At 38.8% G+C, this 18,643-nt stretch overlaps 1 protein-coding gene across 3 annotated transcripts in view; it reads right to left on the bottom strand.

The window, feature by feature from the left end:
- LOC145986649 (scavenger receptor class B member 1-like) overlaps window positions 1-18,643 on the bottom strand; it is a 90,704-nt gene that overhangs the window by 44,915 nt on the left and 27,146 nt on the right. For 2 of the 3 annotated variants that reach the window (XM_083120919.1, XM_083120917.1), the window contains exon 1: window positions 6,810-6,933. The exons of the other annotated variant lie outside the window; for it this stretch is intronic. In XM_083120919.1, coding sequence (XP_082977045.1) covers window positions 6,810-6,912 — 103 coding nt within the window. In that variant the 5' untranslated portion in view covers window positions 6,913-6,933. Of the gene's footprint in view, window positions 1-6,809; window positions 6,934-18,643 lie in introns of those variants that run through there. 3 annotated transcript variants of the gene reach the window in all.

An 18,643-nucleotide genomic window follows, 5' to 3' on the forward strand; every position in this document is an offset into this window, starting at 1 on the left:
AGGACTCATCAGTCAACTATTGACAAGTTAAATGGCGCGACGGGGCGGTCGGTTACACAAGAAATGGAGAACACTTTGACAATTTATACTAAATATTAAAGAAATGAAATGGAGCTTCTAACCCTGAATGCAGACAATTAAATTAGAACATCTGAACATGAAATTACCCTTTTTTATAACAATACCAAAAATTATCAGACGCGGGGGTTAGGTTCGGGGTTTCCTGAGTAACTTTGCGAATAAGTGAGACTTCGGCGTTAACAGTACGGTGTTGATACTAACGACGCACGTTTACATGGACATGAGACCCTCTGAAGTATACTGTACCAGACTCTGCTACATGGCGTGGTCATTCATCTCTCCTGGACGCGGGACTTGCACACGGTTCCTTTGTGGCGAAATTGTCCTCCGAGGTCGATCGCGACGAAGAATAATTGCGACGATCTGGTGTACTTGCACCTCCTTAGTACTTCGGGCGTTCCTCTTGCCACTAGCGTCGGATGTACGTGGTCACGCGCCGGTCAGGAATCTCTCCAGTGTCGGGCATCAATTGGACGTCGATCTCCAATCATCTCTCTCTGATGCCGGGCTTCGTTTGGGCGTCGTTCTCGAATCGTCCTTCCCTCTCTCTCTCTGGTAACGAGCTTCGGTTGGAACGTCGATCTGGAAACGTCCTTCGGGCTTTGGTTGGGACGTCGATCTGAAAGCGTCCTTCGGGCTTTGGGCAGTGTTTGGTTTTGGCGTCGTCTGACTGGCTTCGGCGTCGTTGCAGGCGTCAGGGAAGCCGACGGACTCCCTTCTCGATCTTCTTTAGCCCTCCATTATTATGTAGTCCACGCTTGGCAAAAACAAATCACCGCGTAATCTTCACCAAAATAAGGCGCGCACTGGTAACTCTCTATCTGCGATTCGCTCACGGTACGTAAGGAAACAAAGTTCACGAACGCAAAACAATAATCACGCGAGAGTGTAGCGCGGAGCTGCTGTCTCTATGAAATCCGGGTGAAAACTGTGTCTGGAATCATAGTACTGCCTATATATAAGAGATTCGAATTCTTCCGTTGAAAAGGACGCTCTAGTGGCTTGGCTTCTGTTTCAGAGGGATGGAAATGACCTCTCTCCATTGTCTTGAAACGCGGTCAAGTGCGCGTCGTCGATCCTTGCAGGCTTGGGCTCCAGCTGATTTTACTGGTCATCCGTGAACATGGGTTCGAACGCCTGCTGCGACTCGAGCCCGGTAGCGGCGAAAATAAACTTTCCTTATCTCCGTGTTGGTGCAAATATGTCACGTTCTAAGCGGCGGCTGTCACTCAGGAAAAACCCGGATCCCTACTCCCGACGTCTGGCTTGGATACAAGTTTATTCACAAAATAAGATCAAACCTCACACTTTCATGTTTGTGCATAAAATGAATCAATAAACAAAAATAATTTATATCGAACTGCGTTTCACATGTCACTAGATACCGTGACAACTGTGCCAGTGACCATTATTTAGTAATTGCTAAATTAAGAGAAAGACTCTCAGTGATAAATCATAAGCAACAAAATCTAAAAGTTATAAAATTTGATACAGGAAAGTTTACTGATGAAAGAATTAAGAAAGATTACCAATTTAAACTGTCAAATAGATTTGATATTTTGCAGGATTTAAATGATGATGAAAATATGAATGAAACAGACGTAAATGAGAATTGGGAGCACATACGTAATGCAATAGAATCAGCAGCTAAAGAAAGTATAGGATACCATAAACCGAGAAAAAGTAAGCCATGGTTTGATAATGAATGTCATAATCTAATAGAAATAAGAAATCAGGCTAGACTTAGGTGGTTAAATAACTCTGATGATACAAATCTAAACAATTATAATAGAATAAAGCGAGAAGTTAACCGGACGTTTAGAAGTAAAAAAAAAGAGATTACTTGAAAAGCAAAATTAAGGAAATTGAAACAAACAGCAAAAATAAAAATATCAGAGATTTATATAAAGGTGTAAATGAGTTTAGAAAGGGGTGGCAACCTAAAGTAAACTTGATAAAAGATAAAGACGGTGATTTTCTAGCTGACCCAAGCGATATTCTAAATAGATGGAAGAACTACTTTAATGACCTTTTAAATGTCCATGTAGGAGATAAATCAGAAGTAAATGAAGTACACACAGCAGAACCTTTAGTTCCAGAACCTAACTTGACTGAAGTTAAAGATGCTATTAAAAGGCTAAAGAATAACAAAGCACCTGGCATTGATTTAATACCAGCTGAGTTAATTAAATATGGTGGAAATTCATTAATATGTCAAATTCATAAATTAATTTGTTTAATATGGAATAAAGAAGAAATCCCTCAACAGTGGAAAGAATCCATAATTGTTCCTGTGTTTTAAAAATGTGATAAAATGAACTGCAATAATTACAGTGGAATTTCTCTACTCTCAACAACATACAAAATATTGTCTAACATTCTTTTAACAAGACTAACCCCATATGCTAATGAAATTATAGGTGATTATTAATGTGGATTTAAACGTAACAGATCAACTACAGATCAAATTTTTCACATCAGACAGACACTTGAAAAAAAGTGGGAATATAATCAAATTCATTGATTTAAAAAAAGCATATGATTCGGTCAAAAGAGATAAATTATATAATATATTAGTAGAGTTTGGAATACCTAAGAAGCTTGTTAGTATGATAAAAATATGCACCAGTGAAACAGAAAGTAAAATTCGTGTGGGTATTAATATGTCTGACAAATTTACAATTCCTTAAAACAAGGAGATGCATTATCTCCATTGCTCTTTAACTTTGCCTTAGAATATGCTGTTAGGAAGGTAAAAGAAACTAAAGAAGGACTAAAATTAAATGGTGTGACTCAGTTGTTAGCATATGCAGATGATGTAGACTTACTGGGGGATGATGTGAATACAATTAAGAATAATGCTAAAATATTTTTCAAAACTGCTAAAGAGATAGGTTTGGAAGTTAACCAAGAGAAAATTAAATATATGCTTACAGGCCGAAACCAAGTGTTAGGTAATAATCAAAATCTAATTATTGATAAGAACTCGTTATTACCTAACACTCGTTTGAACCAGTTTCCAAATTCAAATACTTAGGAGTAATATTAACAAATGAAAATTATATTAAAGAGGAAATAAAAAGTAGGCTTAATTCAGGAAATGCATGTTACTTCTCTCTTCATAAACTTTTGTCTTCTCGTTTAATATCTAAGAAACTAAAAGTTAAAATATACAAAACAGTAATTTTGCCTGTAGTATTATATGGATGTGAAACTTGGTCCCTTACATTGAAAGAGGAACATAAATTGAGAGTATTTGAAAATAAGATCCTTAGGAATATCTTTGGACCTAAAAGGGATGAGGAGACAGGTGAGTGGAGAAGGTTACATAATTTAGAACTACATAATTTGTATTCATGTCCAGATATTATTAGAATAATTAAATCAAGAAGACTTAGGTGGGCAGGCCATGTGGCACAAATGGGAGAGGAAAGAGGAGTTCACAAAATTCTTGTTGGGAAACCTGATGGTAAGAGGCCTATAGGAAGGCCAAGACGAAGATGGAGGGACAACGTTGAGATGGACCTAAGGGAAATCGGTAGGGATGGAAAAGAGTATATAGAACTTGCTCAAGATAGGGAAAGATGGAAGGCCTGTGTTGCTGCAGCCATGAACCTTCGGGTTTAAGAAGGCTAGGGAGTTAATTAGTTAGTTAGTCACAGTGTAAGAAAATTTCATGTTCAACCACATACAAAAGGAAATAATTTATTCCATGTTGGAGTTCACATTTATAGCATCTAACCAACACAATTATGGATCGCAACGTATTTTCTCAGATCCATTTTAATTATACGTGCATGATAAAATAACAGAAGTTGAGGAAAGAGAAAGCCAAGCGAAACACAGATGCCTTCTCCAGAATTTCAAATCTCGTTACGTAAGGTTCTGGGTTGAAGTCCCGGGCACGCATGACTCTCTTGTTCTTGTCCTTTTATCTGCTCTAATGTATTTCATCATATATCGTCGTTATGGTTTACATACAGGGGGGGAATAATGACAATAATTGCCAATACAAATCCAACAGCGAACAGAACAACAAGTCAATTAGGAAGATGTCAAGAAAGAAACAAGACTTTACAGTGTCTCCGTCTCTCGGTTTCTCGAATTGAAAATTGCTCTCCCGTTCTCGGTCTCGGCTAGTTAAATATAGAAATCGAAAAGGTATGTGCAGATACATATATTTCATATATCCCGGTTTTATAGGAGATTTCGTGAGAGATGAAATAAGTACTCTTCGATCATGTTTATTTTTATTAGTTTTGTTACGTAAGATCACTTTTCTTCCTAGTCGCGGACGAGTGACCATTACATGAAATTAATGACGAAATACTCAAACACCTGTGACAAGGACGATACTCAAATCCGGGAACTTTGGTGACGAGATCGAAGGTTGACCACTTAATGAGCTTGCGCACCGAGTCTGCTTAATGTTGCTTGTGTCAGGTAATTCGAAATAACTGTCAATATCCCTCATTCATTTTCATTTGTTTCATAATTTATCTTATTGATGTTATTAACCTGAAGTCGAAGAAATAGTTGAAAGGCAATAATGCAAGATTGAATGTCTATGATGTTACTTCGTGCCGAATAATATGACGTGTTATTATTATATGAATATATTAATAATATACTATGGCTAGTCATTCCATTGATTGATCCCAATTGCGCACACAAAATATGGTATAATGTCCACTCCTAACCAACCTCCGTGGCGGAGTGGTTAGCACAGCGCGCTACGACAGCATGGGTCCCTGGTTCGAATGTCGGCTTGGCCATGGGTGTTCTTGGTGAGTGTTCGTTAATCAATGTCATCATATCATCACTCATTACTCATCTTCATCGTCGCTATTTGCCAAAAGTGAAAGAATAGCGACACTAAATAACAAAAATCCAATCAAATGGAACATCTTCACCGATTTGATTCTATACCGTACCAAATTCCCAGTTTATTACTGCTTCTTGCTTCATTTTACTGCATCTCAATTGTTTTCCGATTCGAAAAAAATTGGAATGTTGAGCAGTTGATTGTGCATTGTTTCGTTGTTTGGATTGTTTAATTAACGTCGCATTAATTAGTTTTAGACCAATCGTGACAGAGGGAATCGAGAGCACAAAGGAAGGGGAAAAGACAAGTTAGAGACCACGGCTCTCTTTAAAGGTGGCCTCCCCGATGGCGCAGTGGTAGCGTCATCGCCTTGTAATCAAGGGGTCCCGGGTTCGATACCCGGTTGAGGCACATAGTGGTTCGAATCCCACTTTAAACTGTAGGTCCAGTCCCGATTAGCCTTACTGTACATAAAGTGGACTTAAAACACCAAATCAAACCAAATCTCTTTAAAGGTAGGATTCCTTGAACACGACTGAAGTTACTGCAGAATATTATGGATAAAATTTGTTTCGCTTTTTCCTTTTATTTCTGTTTCAGTTATTTTACTTTGCTTTTCTTCTATCACTCGTTTTAATCGTGTTGCTGAGTAAGAATTATAAACTCGTGAAATGGACGATGGGACAAAAAAAAAATGTATGCCTCTCCCACGGTTCGAAACTGTGACCACAAAATATTGTCTTATTTTTAAAATTAACGTCAAATATGGTTTCACTCGTCTCTTTCTCAAGGCGTTCCATTGCCTCTCCGATGGCGTAGTGGTAACGTCTTCGACATGTAATCAAAGGCTTCCGAATTCAATACCAGATAGAGGAACATTTGGTTCGGATCCCACTTTAATCTGTAGGTCCAGTGCATAAACTGGACTTAAACCATTAGCGTGTGGCATGTGGCCTGTGATGAGAACCATCATTTCAGTGAACCTTCTTGACAATGACTAGTAACACTCGAAAAATATTTTCTTACGAGTAGATCTTGTTAAGAAACCAGTTGCTGAAATGTTCTTCTTGAGGACGCGTAGCACCCAGCTGTTGTTTGTTGTTGCTGGGGCATGAGTCATGTGATTCATGCTATCAATGCTCAATCCTTCCCGAGAACTCAGATCCACCAGACAAACTTAAGATAATAATTTGTTATTTGGGTTGCATAAACAACAGGATTTAAGACGTTACGAAATTCTAGGTCCCGTGGCCCAGGTAATTCTTTCTCCGACTGTACCAATACCATTACTAGGGCGAGGATAATCTCGATTGCTGACACAAGAAGGCATGAGTGAATCAAACGAAAAAGGTGGGAAAAATTAATCATGCATCATCATGAAGAAAAAAAACTTCTGGCCTCTTATATTACAATATCGTGCATGTTAATAACAATGCCATTATATATTTAAAATCAACATTTTTTTCTTCGAAAAATCAGGGTCGGCTTCCGTGGCGGAGTGGTTAACGCTGCGACACCAGGGGTCCCGGGTTCGAATCCCGTCCCGGGCATGGGTGTTCCTTGAGAGAGTATCCCTTAGTCAATTATATATCAAGCATTCTCATCGTCGCGATTAGCCAAAAGTGTCATAAAATAGAAGTGAAATAAACCAATCAATCGATCCCGTGTTTTCCTGGTTACAACGCGGCAAAAAGTCAAGCAATATAAAAGCAAAACGAGGTGTTATGGAGAAAAGATTAAGTGACCTGTTAACTCGGTGAAAAGACCATAATTACAGCACAAAGAACAAAGATTACAATAAAAACACAATTATCACGACCCCTCGACAAGCTCACGCGCAGCACGCAATCTAACACACGCAACCCACACACATCTAAACCTTCAAGGCAAACAAGGGACTCACCTGTGTTCTTCTTGTCCCTTCTTTTGCTTCTACCTCGCTTATTCAATTTCCCTTTAATGCACTCCTTCTTCTCTTTTGATGTCGACAGTTGTGATTCACACATTTCTCCCACGGAACTTCCAACGTAAAGCCATGCAGGCTCACAGTGCGTTGTGGTCAGTTTCCGTATCGGAAACTTTGACCATGCATTTCGTGCTTCTGGCAACGTTCCAACTCTTTTTATGTAAACTTTACGTGTCGAGGATCAAGAACGTGATTCAGCCTTTACTGGGTCCTGGTAAGGTTAAATCTTCAACCTTCATTGAAGATTCTTGTGTGTGTACAGCCTAAAGCTTTTAGTCGATTCGTCCTGATGAAGCGTAATGCATGAGGACTGAATGGGACTGATGATGTCAAACCTTCCAGCAATAAATTGGCTCCAACGCTGACAGGGTATTATCGATGGTCCGAAGAAAACATCGTTCGGTCTTATAATGTGCTACTCTCGTGTTGTTTTATGATGAAGGCTCGAGCATATTGGGTAGGGTCGTTGGTTATACGAACAGGAGTTTCTGGGTTCCATAATGTCCCAATCAGGGGCATCGTCAGGGGTTGCGAAGGAGTACGCGCCCCTAATTTTCTGTCGAACCCTTTTTTCGAAACCTATTTTCAACCGAAAACACTGTCATAGTATTGCGATATGACTTATTAAAACCATACCGCCGGACCCTTTGGCCGAATGTCCTTTCATCAACTTCATCATTTCATCACTCATCCCAATCTTCGCAAATTAGCCAAGAGGCACAAAATGCGAAGTAAAATAAACAAAATCAATCGATCAAAACCATATCGTCACATTTGGTGTGTAAGGGGTGACCTTCCACGTAGTGCACCCAATTGTCAACCTCACTTCCACGTAGTGCACCCAACTGTCAACCTCACTTCCTCGTAGTGCGCCCAATTGTCAACCTCACTTCCACGTAGTGCGCCCAATTGTCAACCTCACTTCCACGTAGTGCGCCCAATTGTCAACCTCACTTCCACGTAGTGCACCCAATTGTCAACCTCACTTCCACGTAGTGCGCCCAATTGTCAACCTCACTTCCACGTAGTGCGCCCAATTGTCAACCTCACTTCCACGTAGTGCACCCAATTGTCAACCTCAATTCCTCGTAGTGCGCCCAATTGTCAACCTCACTTCCACGTAGTGCGCCCAATTGTCAACCTCACTTCCACGTAGTGCACCCTGGACTGCATTTTGCAGGCGAAAGAGGCTCTGGCGACTGGCCCTATGGTCAGTATAATTCTGTGTGTTGTCCTTGTGTGTGTTGAGTGCCTCTTAACAGCCTCAGCTTTTTACCGGTCAGAATATTTTAATATTTTTGTTACGACACGACATTACAGTTATGTTATTTTAGTTCAGGTAAAGGGCTGGATCCCGTATAAAGTGACGGGTGCAAAATAGCCTACGTGCTGACGCACCCAAAACTTTAAATTAAAATTCATTTCGTCACTTTGAGCGTAAAATGTTAGGTATTGAAGTGAGACCGCTGCTGTATACAACAGGCAAGCCATGGACCCTATTCTGAAAGTTAAGCAGAATTTACTTTCCTGTACATGTTTTTTGTGGTCAAAGCAAGCAGAAATGAAGCAAGTTTCTACTTGTTTTCAGTTTCATTGGGATATTTTCAGAGAAGTCAGCTAAAAGTTGATTGGTATTTGGTGTAGTGGCTAAAGCATGCATGCATGTTTCATGTTATTTTTATTTTCAACGTCGCACCCCCTAAATGTCATTCTAGACCCCCTACTGGCTGCTCCCTGTTCCCAAAGAAAAATGGAGAAATACAAAGGAAACTTATATATTTTTATGCTACGTTAGACCATGATCAATTTGAAATGTTCACAGTTCAATTCAATAACACGTTCGCTGCCACCTAAAAAATGACATACAGGGTGATTCTTTATGTAGTTTACAACTTCAATAATTTATAATTATTTATTGGAACCACATACAGACTTGGTTTATATGTCGTTATGCAGCAAAACACTTCAAGTTTTTTATTAGAAATCTGTTATGGTTCAATGTGTGCACCGTTGGTCATCCTGGACACATCCCAACGAAAGTCAATTTCCTGCCAAACATTAACCAGCATTTCAGGGGTAACATTAGCGATGGCTGTTGTGATGCGATCTTGAAGTTCATGAAGATTATGAGGTAGGGAAGGGGTGTACACCCTATCTTTCACAAACCCTCCACAAAAAAGGTCGAGTGGAGTGTAATCTGGAGACTGCGGACAAAACTCTCCCTAAAAACTTCCACCACATCGTCAGCCACGGGTGAACGCCCTGGAGCCTTTGTGTGTCGCACAGAACAACCTGCTTTGATAAATGTCTGGTGTCATTTGTACACTGTTGGTCTGCTGGGCGGGTCCTTGCCGTATTCTGTGCGAAACTTTCGCTGTGCACTCGTTCCTGACTTGGTTTCTTCGAACCAGAACACGCACTTAGTTCTTTCCGCACCAGTGAAAGTTGCCATTTTCAACGATAGACCGGTAGCGCCGCATCTGATCAGCGTTGCCAACCCCTCAGCTACGAAAAGTGCTGTTCGAACTGTGAAATTATGCTAGAATGCCACCCAAAATGTGCTAGGGCAGTATTATTATTATTATTAACAATATATTTTATTACTATTTTCAAATGTTATATTTTATCCCACCCTAAGATCTATTCATTTTAAGTCGCTTCTTTTGCCTTAGGGCGTCTGGGAGTAAGTACTATAATGAGGGTGAATGAAGAACTTATGAAATGGTCTATTGACTATGGGATGGAAAAAACATAATTACATGTCCATACCTTACCAAGGATCGAACTAGGTCATGTGGCTTAGTAAATTTGTAAAAATACTTCACATATTTTTTTCTAGCAGATGGGGAGAGGGAAGATGACATGACACAGTTAAGCGTCATTACCTTTCAAGTATTGCCGGGGTGGGGTTGGTGTATAATTCACAAATATCTTTCATATACTACTGCATTTTTTTGCGTTATATGGAAGGACGAATTAACCCATTTCCACCTCCAACAACAACTTGCTAGAGAGACACACTTTTGTGCTAGTTCTTTACAACTTTCAAATGCTCATACAACGCATTTCTATGTAAACTAACAGTTTTTCCAAATAAAAAAAAGGAAAGAAAAGGAAAAAAGATATTCACCAAACAAAAAAATATAAACTGCCTCTTTCCCACTCCTTTCTATATTTCTGAGCATACGACTCCCATTTCTGGTATAAATCCCCACGGTCTTATTTTCTTTTCGGGAGTTTCACAGTTACTTCGTTTGGTGTTAGTACTCATTTTTCGAAATTGTTCCAAATATATTTTATATAAAAATAATTAAAAAGCAGGAAAAAACACTCAAACACACGCTCAAAAATACACTGAAAGACGCACGCACAAAGAATTAAAATCATGCACAGGAACAACGCTTTTTTCGCCGCGGGAGACGGCTTCCGAAATGGTAAGATGTCGAGTTGACTGAACCGAACCGAACACAAGCTGAAGACAAAGATGATCAAAATTTGCCGACAAAGGAGGGCGCCACATGAGCTTTATTTGTCAATGAAATTTTCTACTAATCATTCCTCTTGAAAATACAGGCACCGCAAATGGCTGACCCCTTGTGTCGGTGCTAGGAAAGGACAAACTTTTGAGGGTGGGCCGCCCCAACCCTCCTCTTCGATTTTATGGCAGGAAGATGCGGAAGAGACGAAAGGCGTTGGTGGTGGACGGGATCACTGGGCCAGTGTACTCTCTTTTGTTGGAAACATGTCTACTCCTGAAATAGAGATGTGCAGTTACTTTTATTTTTACTTCTTCAGAGCACTTTCCTTTGAGTTCAATGTCTACCGACGGTTGCAGATTATGCTAGATTTGGCTGTTATGCCAAACATAGGGTGCTAGGTGCCAAAGACAGTTAAATTATGCTAGGTTTAGCACCATTATGCTAGGGCTGGCATCGCTGCATGTGATCAACTCCGCAACTACACACTACGTGAGTCAAAACTTGAAGTGTTTTGCTGCATAATGACATGTAAACCAAGTCTGTATGTGGTTCCAATAAATAATTATAATTTATTGAAGTTGTAAACTACATAAAGAATCAGCCTATACTTTTGTCAGGCAGGGCCGATTAGGTTCTTATGCAATTTTGCTTATTTGAAGCATAAAACGGATTGATTTCTATAAAATTCATTGCAAATTTGCAATTTTCATGTCAATTTTACAATGACTGACATGCGCGTCACCGGCATATAGTATGAGCCTGTGCCGCATGACGTGCAAATGCATTTTTTATTGACATAAATAATTTTTATTTTCGCACAGCGTGCGATATTTGATGAACAGAGGGATGAAGATAGGTGCTGTATATGCTCTGGTAAAGAAGTGGATGTAATCTATTTTTTTCTCTACAGTACTCAATATATTATCTTTCTTTATCTGTCGCTCATTTCTCAATCTCTTCTTGTCAGTTTCTCTTCTCTAGGCCACAGTCTTCGTGTTTCTCTTCTCTCTTTCCTTTGCCCTTGTTTCTCTCACCTACTCTTATTTGTCTGCCTCCGTGTCTACTTCATATATGCGGTTCTCTCCTTCTATCTCTACGACTCTCCCTCTCTCTCTCTGCCTTCCTTTTTCTCTGTGCCTGTGTTCACTTCTCTCCTCTTTGCACCTATATTATCCTTCTCTCTCTCTCTCTCTTCCTCATCCATGTGCATAAAAGATGGTTTTTACATTTGTGTTCAGTGTTTGTCCTCTATTGGAAAAGGCGAAATACAGCAACTCTCAATATGAAAGAAAACGATTATCTTTTTTTTTTAACTCTCGCATATTAATCTAGCTGTTTTTGTAACGTGTGTTTGTTAAGGTATCTAATTAATATGTTTGGCTCCTTTTTGTTGTGTAGCTGTGAAAGTAATCTTCTGTGAAGCTAAATGCACTGGATTTTAATATGTTTGTTCTTGTATTTATTTGATTTGGTTTATTTTACCACAGATAAATGTAAGTGAAGGTTTTCTCGGAATCCATCGCTTCAGGGCAATGGTTCCGGTGTCATAAGCTTGACAGATGTTCAAATTCAGCAGTGCCATCTCTTGTTCTGTTTGTTAGAATAAGTGGAAGCAAAATTGCGAGTAGTGCCTCTCAGCGCCTCTTAGCGGATTATTACAAAATTTCTTGCGAATGGCGATTCTCAGCAGGAGGTCAGTGCACCGGTTTTCTGCCTTCGTTCCAGATCTGCCTATATACACATTTGTCTGTGATTTTACTTCGCTCTTTTCACTTTTTTGTCTCATCGCGAAGATGAGGATGAGTGATAATATGATGAAATTAATGAAGGGACATTCATAAATACGCCCACGCCCAAGCCGAGATTCCAACCCGGGACACCTGATGTACTTGTTCATGCAACGGCACTTTCCATCTCTGTAGTTACTCGTGCTCGTGGCGTTGAGAATAAATGTTGATCACATGAAAATGATGAAAAAATAAACACAATGCCATGGCGAGGACTTGAATGAAGAACACAACGGATTTGTTTTCTCATCAATTCCGCATCACCAGCGTCGCGATCGACTTCGAAAGGTGGAAAAGTATCAACCGCGAATCTTCCATAGGCACCAATGCACGTATATTTCTGAAGGTCGTTGATGCCTGTATTGTTCTTCCTACAGCAACGTCGCAGCAGGACAGGTCTCTCGAAATTGTGCTTCCGGAAATGTTGGCCCATCAAGGACAAGGGCATGTTCTCAAGGACAGGCCTACTACAACGAAAATAAAGCGTGACTAAAATATTTTGATAGGCGGGCACAGGCCTCGACATTTTATTGATTGACTTATTTCTACGGTAGCTTCACCACGATTGGCCCAAAGCGGGATAGGTTTAGATGTAAAGTGGATTCCAATACTTAACTGAAACTGTGAATAAATTCAGTTCATATCAATTGAAGAATTAACAAGTCTATTTGTGCAATCTGGCAGCGTATACATGTAATAATTTCAAGTTAACTTTATGGGAATCGTGTTAATTACATAAAAATACTTCTATACTCAATAAAACTGACAAGGATTGTCAAGACTGATTTGATATTTCTCAGCAGAAGTTCATCCAGAATGTTTCATCTAGGGGTGGTGTAAGTGTAAATTTCGAGCCAAAATGACCATAAATTGGGTTTTTGTAAAACAATTATGGGATCTTGAGGACATTTGGAAGGGTGTTAGGAGGGTATTGGCCGATATGGATGAATCACTGTTCCTCAGCTTAATCAGTGGCGTAGCTTACTTTCTTCCAGAGAAGAACGTTTTGTTCTTCTTGGCTTTAAATTTACTAATGGCGAAGCAGTCTCTTTTTATTTTGTGGACAGATTTACAGTTTATACAGGTGAGATGAACTCGCTTAGATCCTCAATGAGGACCTTGAGTTTCTTTTCTTACGGATAACTGTGTTATGATTTTAACAGTTTCCACAAAAGTCCGATACATTTGCTTAGATCTCAACAGCCGTTACAAGTTTTATTTGTAAGGTTTAGTCATAATCTGGGAAGAAGCTTTTTCATTGAACGTCAAAAGACGACATGATACACAAGAAATACAGATTCAGGAGATTTACAAACTTTTAATCTGTGCGATTTTAAAACTAAACCGAAGTAGTAATAGCGGCTCTTTGGATCACTACATCCGGTGCCATGTTACATCCGGTGGCCTTGACGTCATCCGTTTGAGAGCAGGGATCAATGACGCAGCAGAAATTTGATCAGCTGTTGACCTTGAAGACATCCGTCTCAGAGCCCGGTGTCCATGTGGAAGTGGTAGGGGTGTAAATTACCCCTGACGTTGTTTCTGGGTTTCGACTCTTTGCGGAAGTTGTTTTTTATTCCGCGATATAGTTTAAATATAAAATGGCTAAAGCTGATGTTTTAACCAAATGGTTCCGGGTTCGATTCCCGATATTGACAAAATTGGATATTTAATTCTATTTGTTTAAAAGTCCCGATTATCTTTTATGCACAAAGAGGAAATGAACTAAAGTGGAAATATGGTGTAAAAGTTACTGCTGTAATCAAGAGGTCCCGGGTTCGATCCCCGATGTTGTCAATTAGCTAATAATGATTTTCTGTTTAAATAAAAAAGAAGTGTGTTATCAGTCCCGATTAGTATTTATGTACGAACAGATATTCAAAAAGCAAAACAAGATGGCTGACATTGTTGTTTTGTATGTAGGAGGTCCCGGGTTCGAATCCCAATGCTGACAAAGTGCAGAATAACTGATTTGTTTAAAAAGTGAGTTACTATTCCCGATTAACGTTGATACACAAATCGTTTCTCGCCCCACCCCCACCCAACACACGCAGACAAAAATGGAATTGACAAATCGTTTCTCGCCCCACCCCCATCACTATCGTTTTAAAATATATATATATATATATATATATATATATATATATATATATATATATATATATATATATATATATATATTGGGTGCGGGGTGGGGCGAGAAACGATTTGTCAATTCCATTTTTTTGTCTGCGTGTGTTTAATAATAGCAGCTGGAGTACTGTGGAAACGTCAATACTTACATACACAACGTCGGTGTTTTACATGAATTACTTTTATTTTCTAGGCAATGCAGCATATACCATTTAAAGATTCTGGAATACAATTTGCTCCAAATTTCTTTTTAAATCATGCAGTGCTTGTGTGACATGTTCGCTTTTTGAAACAGGAATTTTATTGTTAGGGTGATATCCATATTTTTATGTGACGTCTGGTAGAAAATATGTCACTAATATATTTATTTTTGTGAAAGAAAGAGTAATTTCCTTGTTTTTATATGTAATATTGCACCTTGTTCGTAATGTATATCTTTTGTTTAATGTTTATTGTATATTATGCTCTATTATGAGTATTTTAATGTATCTTCATGTTTGCGAGAGTGCACTATACGAATTTTTATTTCTAGACATGTATAGATGTCATTTTTGTTGGTAGCATCTTTTTGTAAATAGTGAGCGATTCATCTGCACTTGAATCTGTGTTCTCGAAATAGTATAAAAGCGAGGATATCGCGTAAGAAATATCAAGGTTATTAGAAGTATAGGTTGGGCCAATCCGTTGTTTACTCGTGATGACGAAACGACGGTAAGAGGTGAATTTATCCATGAAATGAATTCCAAATCTATGTGCTAGTGTTGCACTATGCAGATAGGAAACCATGCCAGAAACTGAAACACACGAAATCGAGTACACAAATGAGCATTTCCACCCATTTACATTTTGTGGCTTCAGAAAAAATTGAAAATAAATATAGATAGGAACTTATTGTTATGCGGGACAGAATATTATTGATCGGAACGGGAATTTTTTTTAAATCCCGACATTCGGGACGGGAAATATTCGCAATTTCTCGACTAGTCGGGAAATCTCAAATTCTCATTTTCACCTTAAGTGATTTTCTTTGCATTTCTGGAATGAAAACTAACAATTTCCGATAAGTTTCAGACATTTGCAATGTAGAAAACATCAAGAATTAATACTGTTTTAAAATGACCATTCGGTATTTCCCGACTGCTCGGGATCCAGAAATTTAGGGAAGTCATTTGCTGAAGTCGGGATAGGGACTGAATTTTTCTTTCCGATCCCGGTCCCGACTTTTCGAGATACCGCACACCACTTGTTATTATTATTTATTTTAGTTCAGCACAAGATACATCTTCCAAGTACGTTGAACATAATATATACGTTTTTCAAAAGGATTCTTCGGTCACCGAGCTTTGGATTCGTGTGGAAACGCTAACGTGAATCATGCTAATACTAGAATCTGCAGTGCGCATTTCTGCCCAGAAGATTATGTACGTAATCTGAAAAGTCAACTTTTAGGTTTACATCGAAGAAAGATCCTTAAGCAAGATACCTTCGACTCCTTATTATGAGCAAGAATGTAAGGAGTATAATCCTGGTAAATACTTCGCCTACCATTTCTTTGCCATTGGTGTACAATTCTCTCTCGCTTTTCCCTACATATTTACATAAAGCAATAAAAATACAAACTGCTTCATTCCATTTTGGTTATTTATTAAACGGTACGTGTTTGTATTTATATTTGATAAATTTACTTTGCTCTTCCGGCCATTTAAGCCAATTGAGATGATGAAGAAGTGATAAAATAGATGAATGGCCAATCACAGTTCACCTTACTTACAAGAGCGACCACAAGAAAAAGAACCTTCCTCCTCTTCCGTTCAACTCGGACTATAAGAGAGCATGCTCCACTCTCCCCCTCCCCTCCACACTGGAGTACGGTGCACAGGAGTCGCGAGTCTGCGCAGGTTTCTTTGCTTGTGGTTCCACTATAATGGTAATATAAAATTGTACACTCACCTCACTTAGTTCTCCGGCAGTTTGTTTCTTTATACATCATATTTGGAGAAGATACAATTCAATCTATAGTTGTATGTACACTGTATATAACACACCTTCTTACTGACTTCCTTGACCCTGGATGTACAGGGTCAAGGAAAACAAAGAAATGCGCATAATTTTCTCTTCGGTGAAGATGTTGAACCTAAACCCAAAAAAAAAAAACTCAAATAATGAATTCGACAATGTAAATTGATGAGATTTAGTAAATCATTTGATGAAGTGAACTAATTCTGAGTGGACTAATCGCAAAGGACATAATCAGCTCGGATCCTATTACTTCTTCATGGTATGTGACGTAAAGTTCCCGCCCAACCGTTTGACGGCGTTAGTGGCTATCGCATCTCCTTTTCCACAGCCTGTAGTACACAACCTCATCTAGACATTGTTCTTGTTCTGGTGTTTAATATCTGCATACTGCAACACTGTCGTTTTGTCATTTCACGTGAATTCACATTGAAGTGATGCATTCACTTGGCCGGTTACACGTCATCGCACGCAAAAACTTCAACCGTTACCATGGTTTTGGGCCAGGGCTGAGAAATATCTTACTTTCGCCACGGATCGACGAAGCTTTTAAACCTAAAAATAACTCCTCGGTGTTGTGCATACATCTTGGTATGGTAGTTCGGGGCACAAGCTAGGCCTATGCGATCATAGGTATGCCGATGGCCATGCATTGATGCTAGGCACAATACTGCAACCATAATTCGTTAAGAAATAAAGCTAGCCTAATGATTAATTTGGACTAAAAGGCTAAAGAGCAAACATTGGCTCGGTTATTATTGCATATCTCTTGGTATGGTAGTTCGGGACGCAAGCTAGGTCTATGTGATCATAGGCATGCCGATAGCCACGCATTGAGTTTATGCGTTTTAGTTGAGTCAATTCATCGACAAAGCGAAATCCTCAAGTATATTCGCATTATAATTGCCATAAATAAAGAATAAAACCTTTTAGATTATCTATTGCAGCAATGTGGTTTTATTTCTCTGTACTGTAAATATTGTCATTGCCTAACACTATCCCTGTACTTGAGAGAAGTCTGTGTACTTCAACGAGTCTCATCGTTCACCGCTGAGTATTATTAAGACATTATTAATAAATATAATAATACGTTTAATAGTAGCTTTTGTCACAGATCCTTGAACCTGCCGTGACAAAAATCGGTAGAAAGTTCATGATTTTCATTAATGAAGATCCTTTGCAGTGTTAAACCTACAGCAAATCGTTAATAAAAACTGGTCAACCTTTGAAGAAAAATATATAGATGAAGGTGAATTTTCAAGATGCAATTAAAAAACATATAGGGAACTTAAAAAGCAATTGTACTACTACTTGTTTCGGATAATTTGCTTTTACATCGTCCTTACACATGAACGTTTGTTGTAAGAACATGCGCAATCTATGTAAGATCCACCCACTTCATAGCGGTATACAATCTCGTGTGCACGCAAAAAAAAAAAATATATATATATATTGTGTCTGAATGGCTAGTAAGAAAGTGTCAGACTGCGGAAACGTTGTTGATAACAGGGAAGTTGCTTCATCGAATTCTGAGTGTAGTGCTTGTTCCCCAACACATTTAGAAAAAAAATGTGTTGCTGCGATTGTCAAATCCTACACACCAGAACATGCAATTTTCTGCAGTGGATGTTATGAAGGCCAGCCCAATCAACTGGTCCATGCATGTTTGATGCAACATGGATGGTACTGTGGTTCTCCAGAATATTCCGAAGACTGCGAACGTTGCCAGCAGAGAAACATTAGCAGTTTGTTGAATTATCTTCTGCAACTATGTAGAAAATTTTCAGGACAGTCGTTTTTTCATGCGAGTTTGTGAAATGCTTTTATTAAAAATCGTTACCTAGACAATAAACTAAGATACACATTTGTGAGATACAGTGTTAGTGCAATATTATGATACAATGGAATATGTAATTAACATACAAGGTTTCAAGACTGAGAACAATGACTTCGTTTTACGTGAAATCTGTGTATGTTCTTTAGATTTGACAGTTGTTTACCACGCTATTGTGAAAACTCCGTGTTCCTTTACTGCAAACAAACAAACCAAATGGCTGATAATAAATCATCATGGACTTTCATTTACTTCTCCAATTGGGACTAGTTTTCATCAGGTGTACAGCTTTATTAGAAATTTAAACTGTAGTGACACAAAGTTTTATTGTAAAGGATTGAAGAAAAGTAAAATTATTGAACATATTTTTAATACTCAGAATGTGATTGACTTTCAAAGTATAAAATGTCCAAAGGTGCAGGAACTTAAAGTGTACCAGGGTGGGTGCTGCATGTATCACACAATAAACAACGTTCCATCTGAAGCTGGTTGCGCTTTCAGGAATGTTGAACGACTTATTTC

The sequence above is a fragment of the Lepisma saccharinum genome, chromosome 4 (assembly GCF_977018435.1).
Source record: "Lepisma saccharinum chromosome 4, izLepSacc3.1, whole genome shotgun sequence".
NCBI lineage: Eukaryota > Metazoa > Arthropoda > Insecta > Zygentoma > Lepismatidae > Lepisma > Lepisma saccharinum.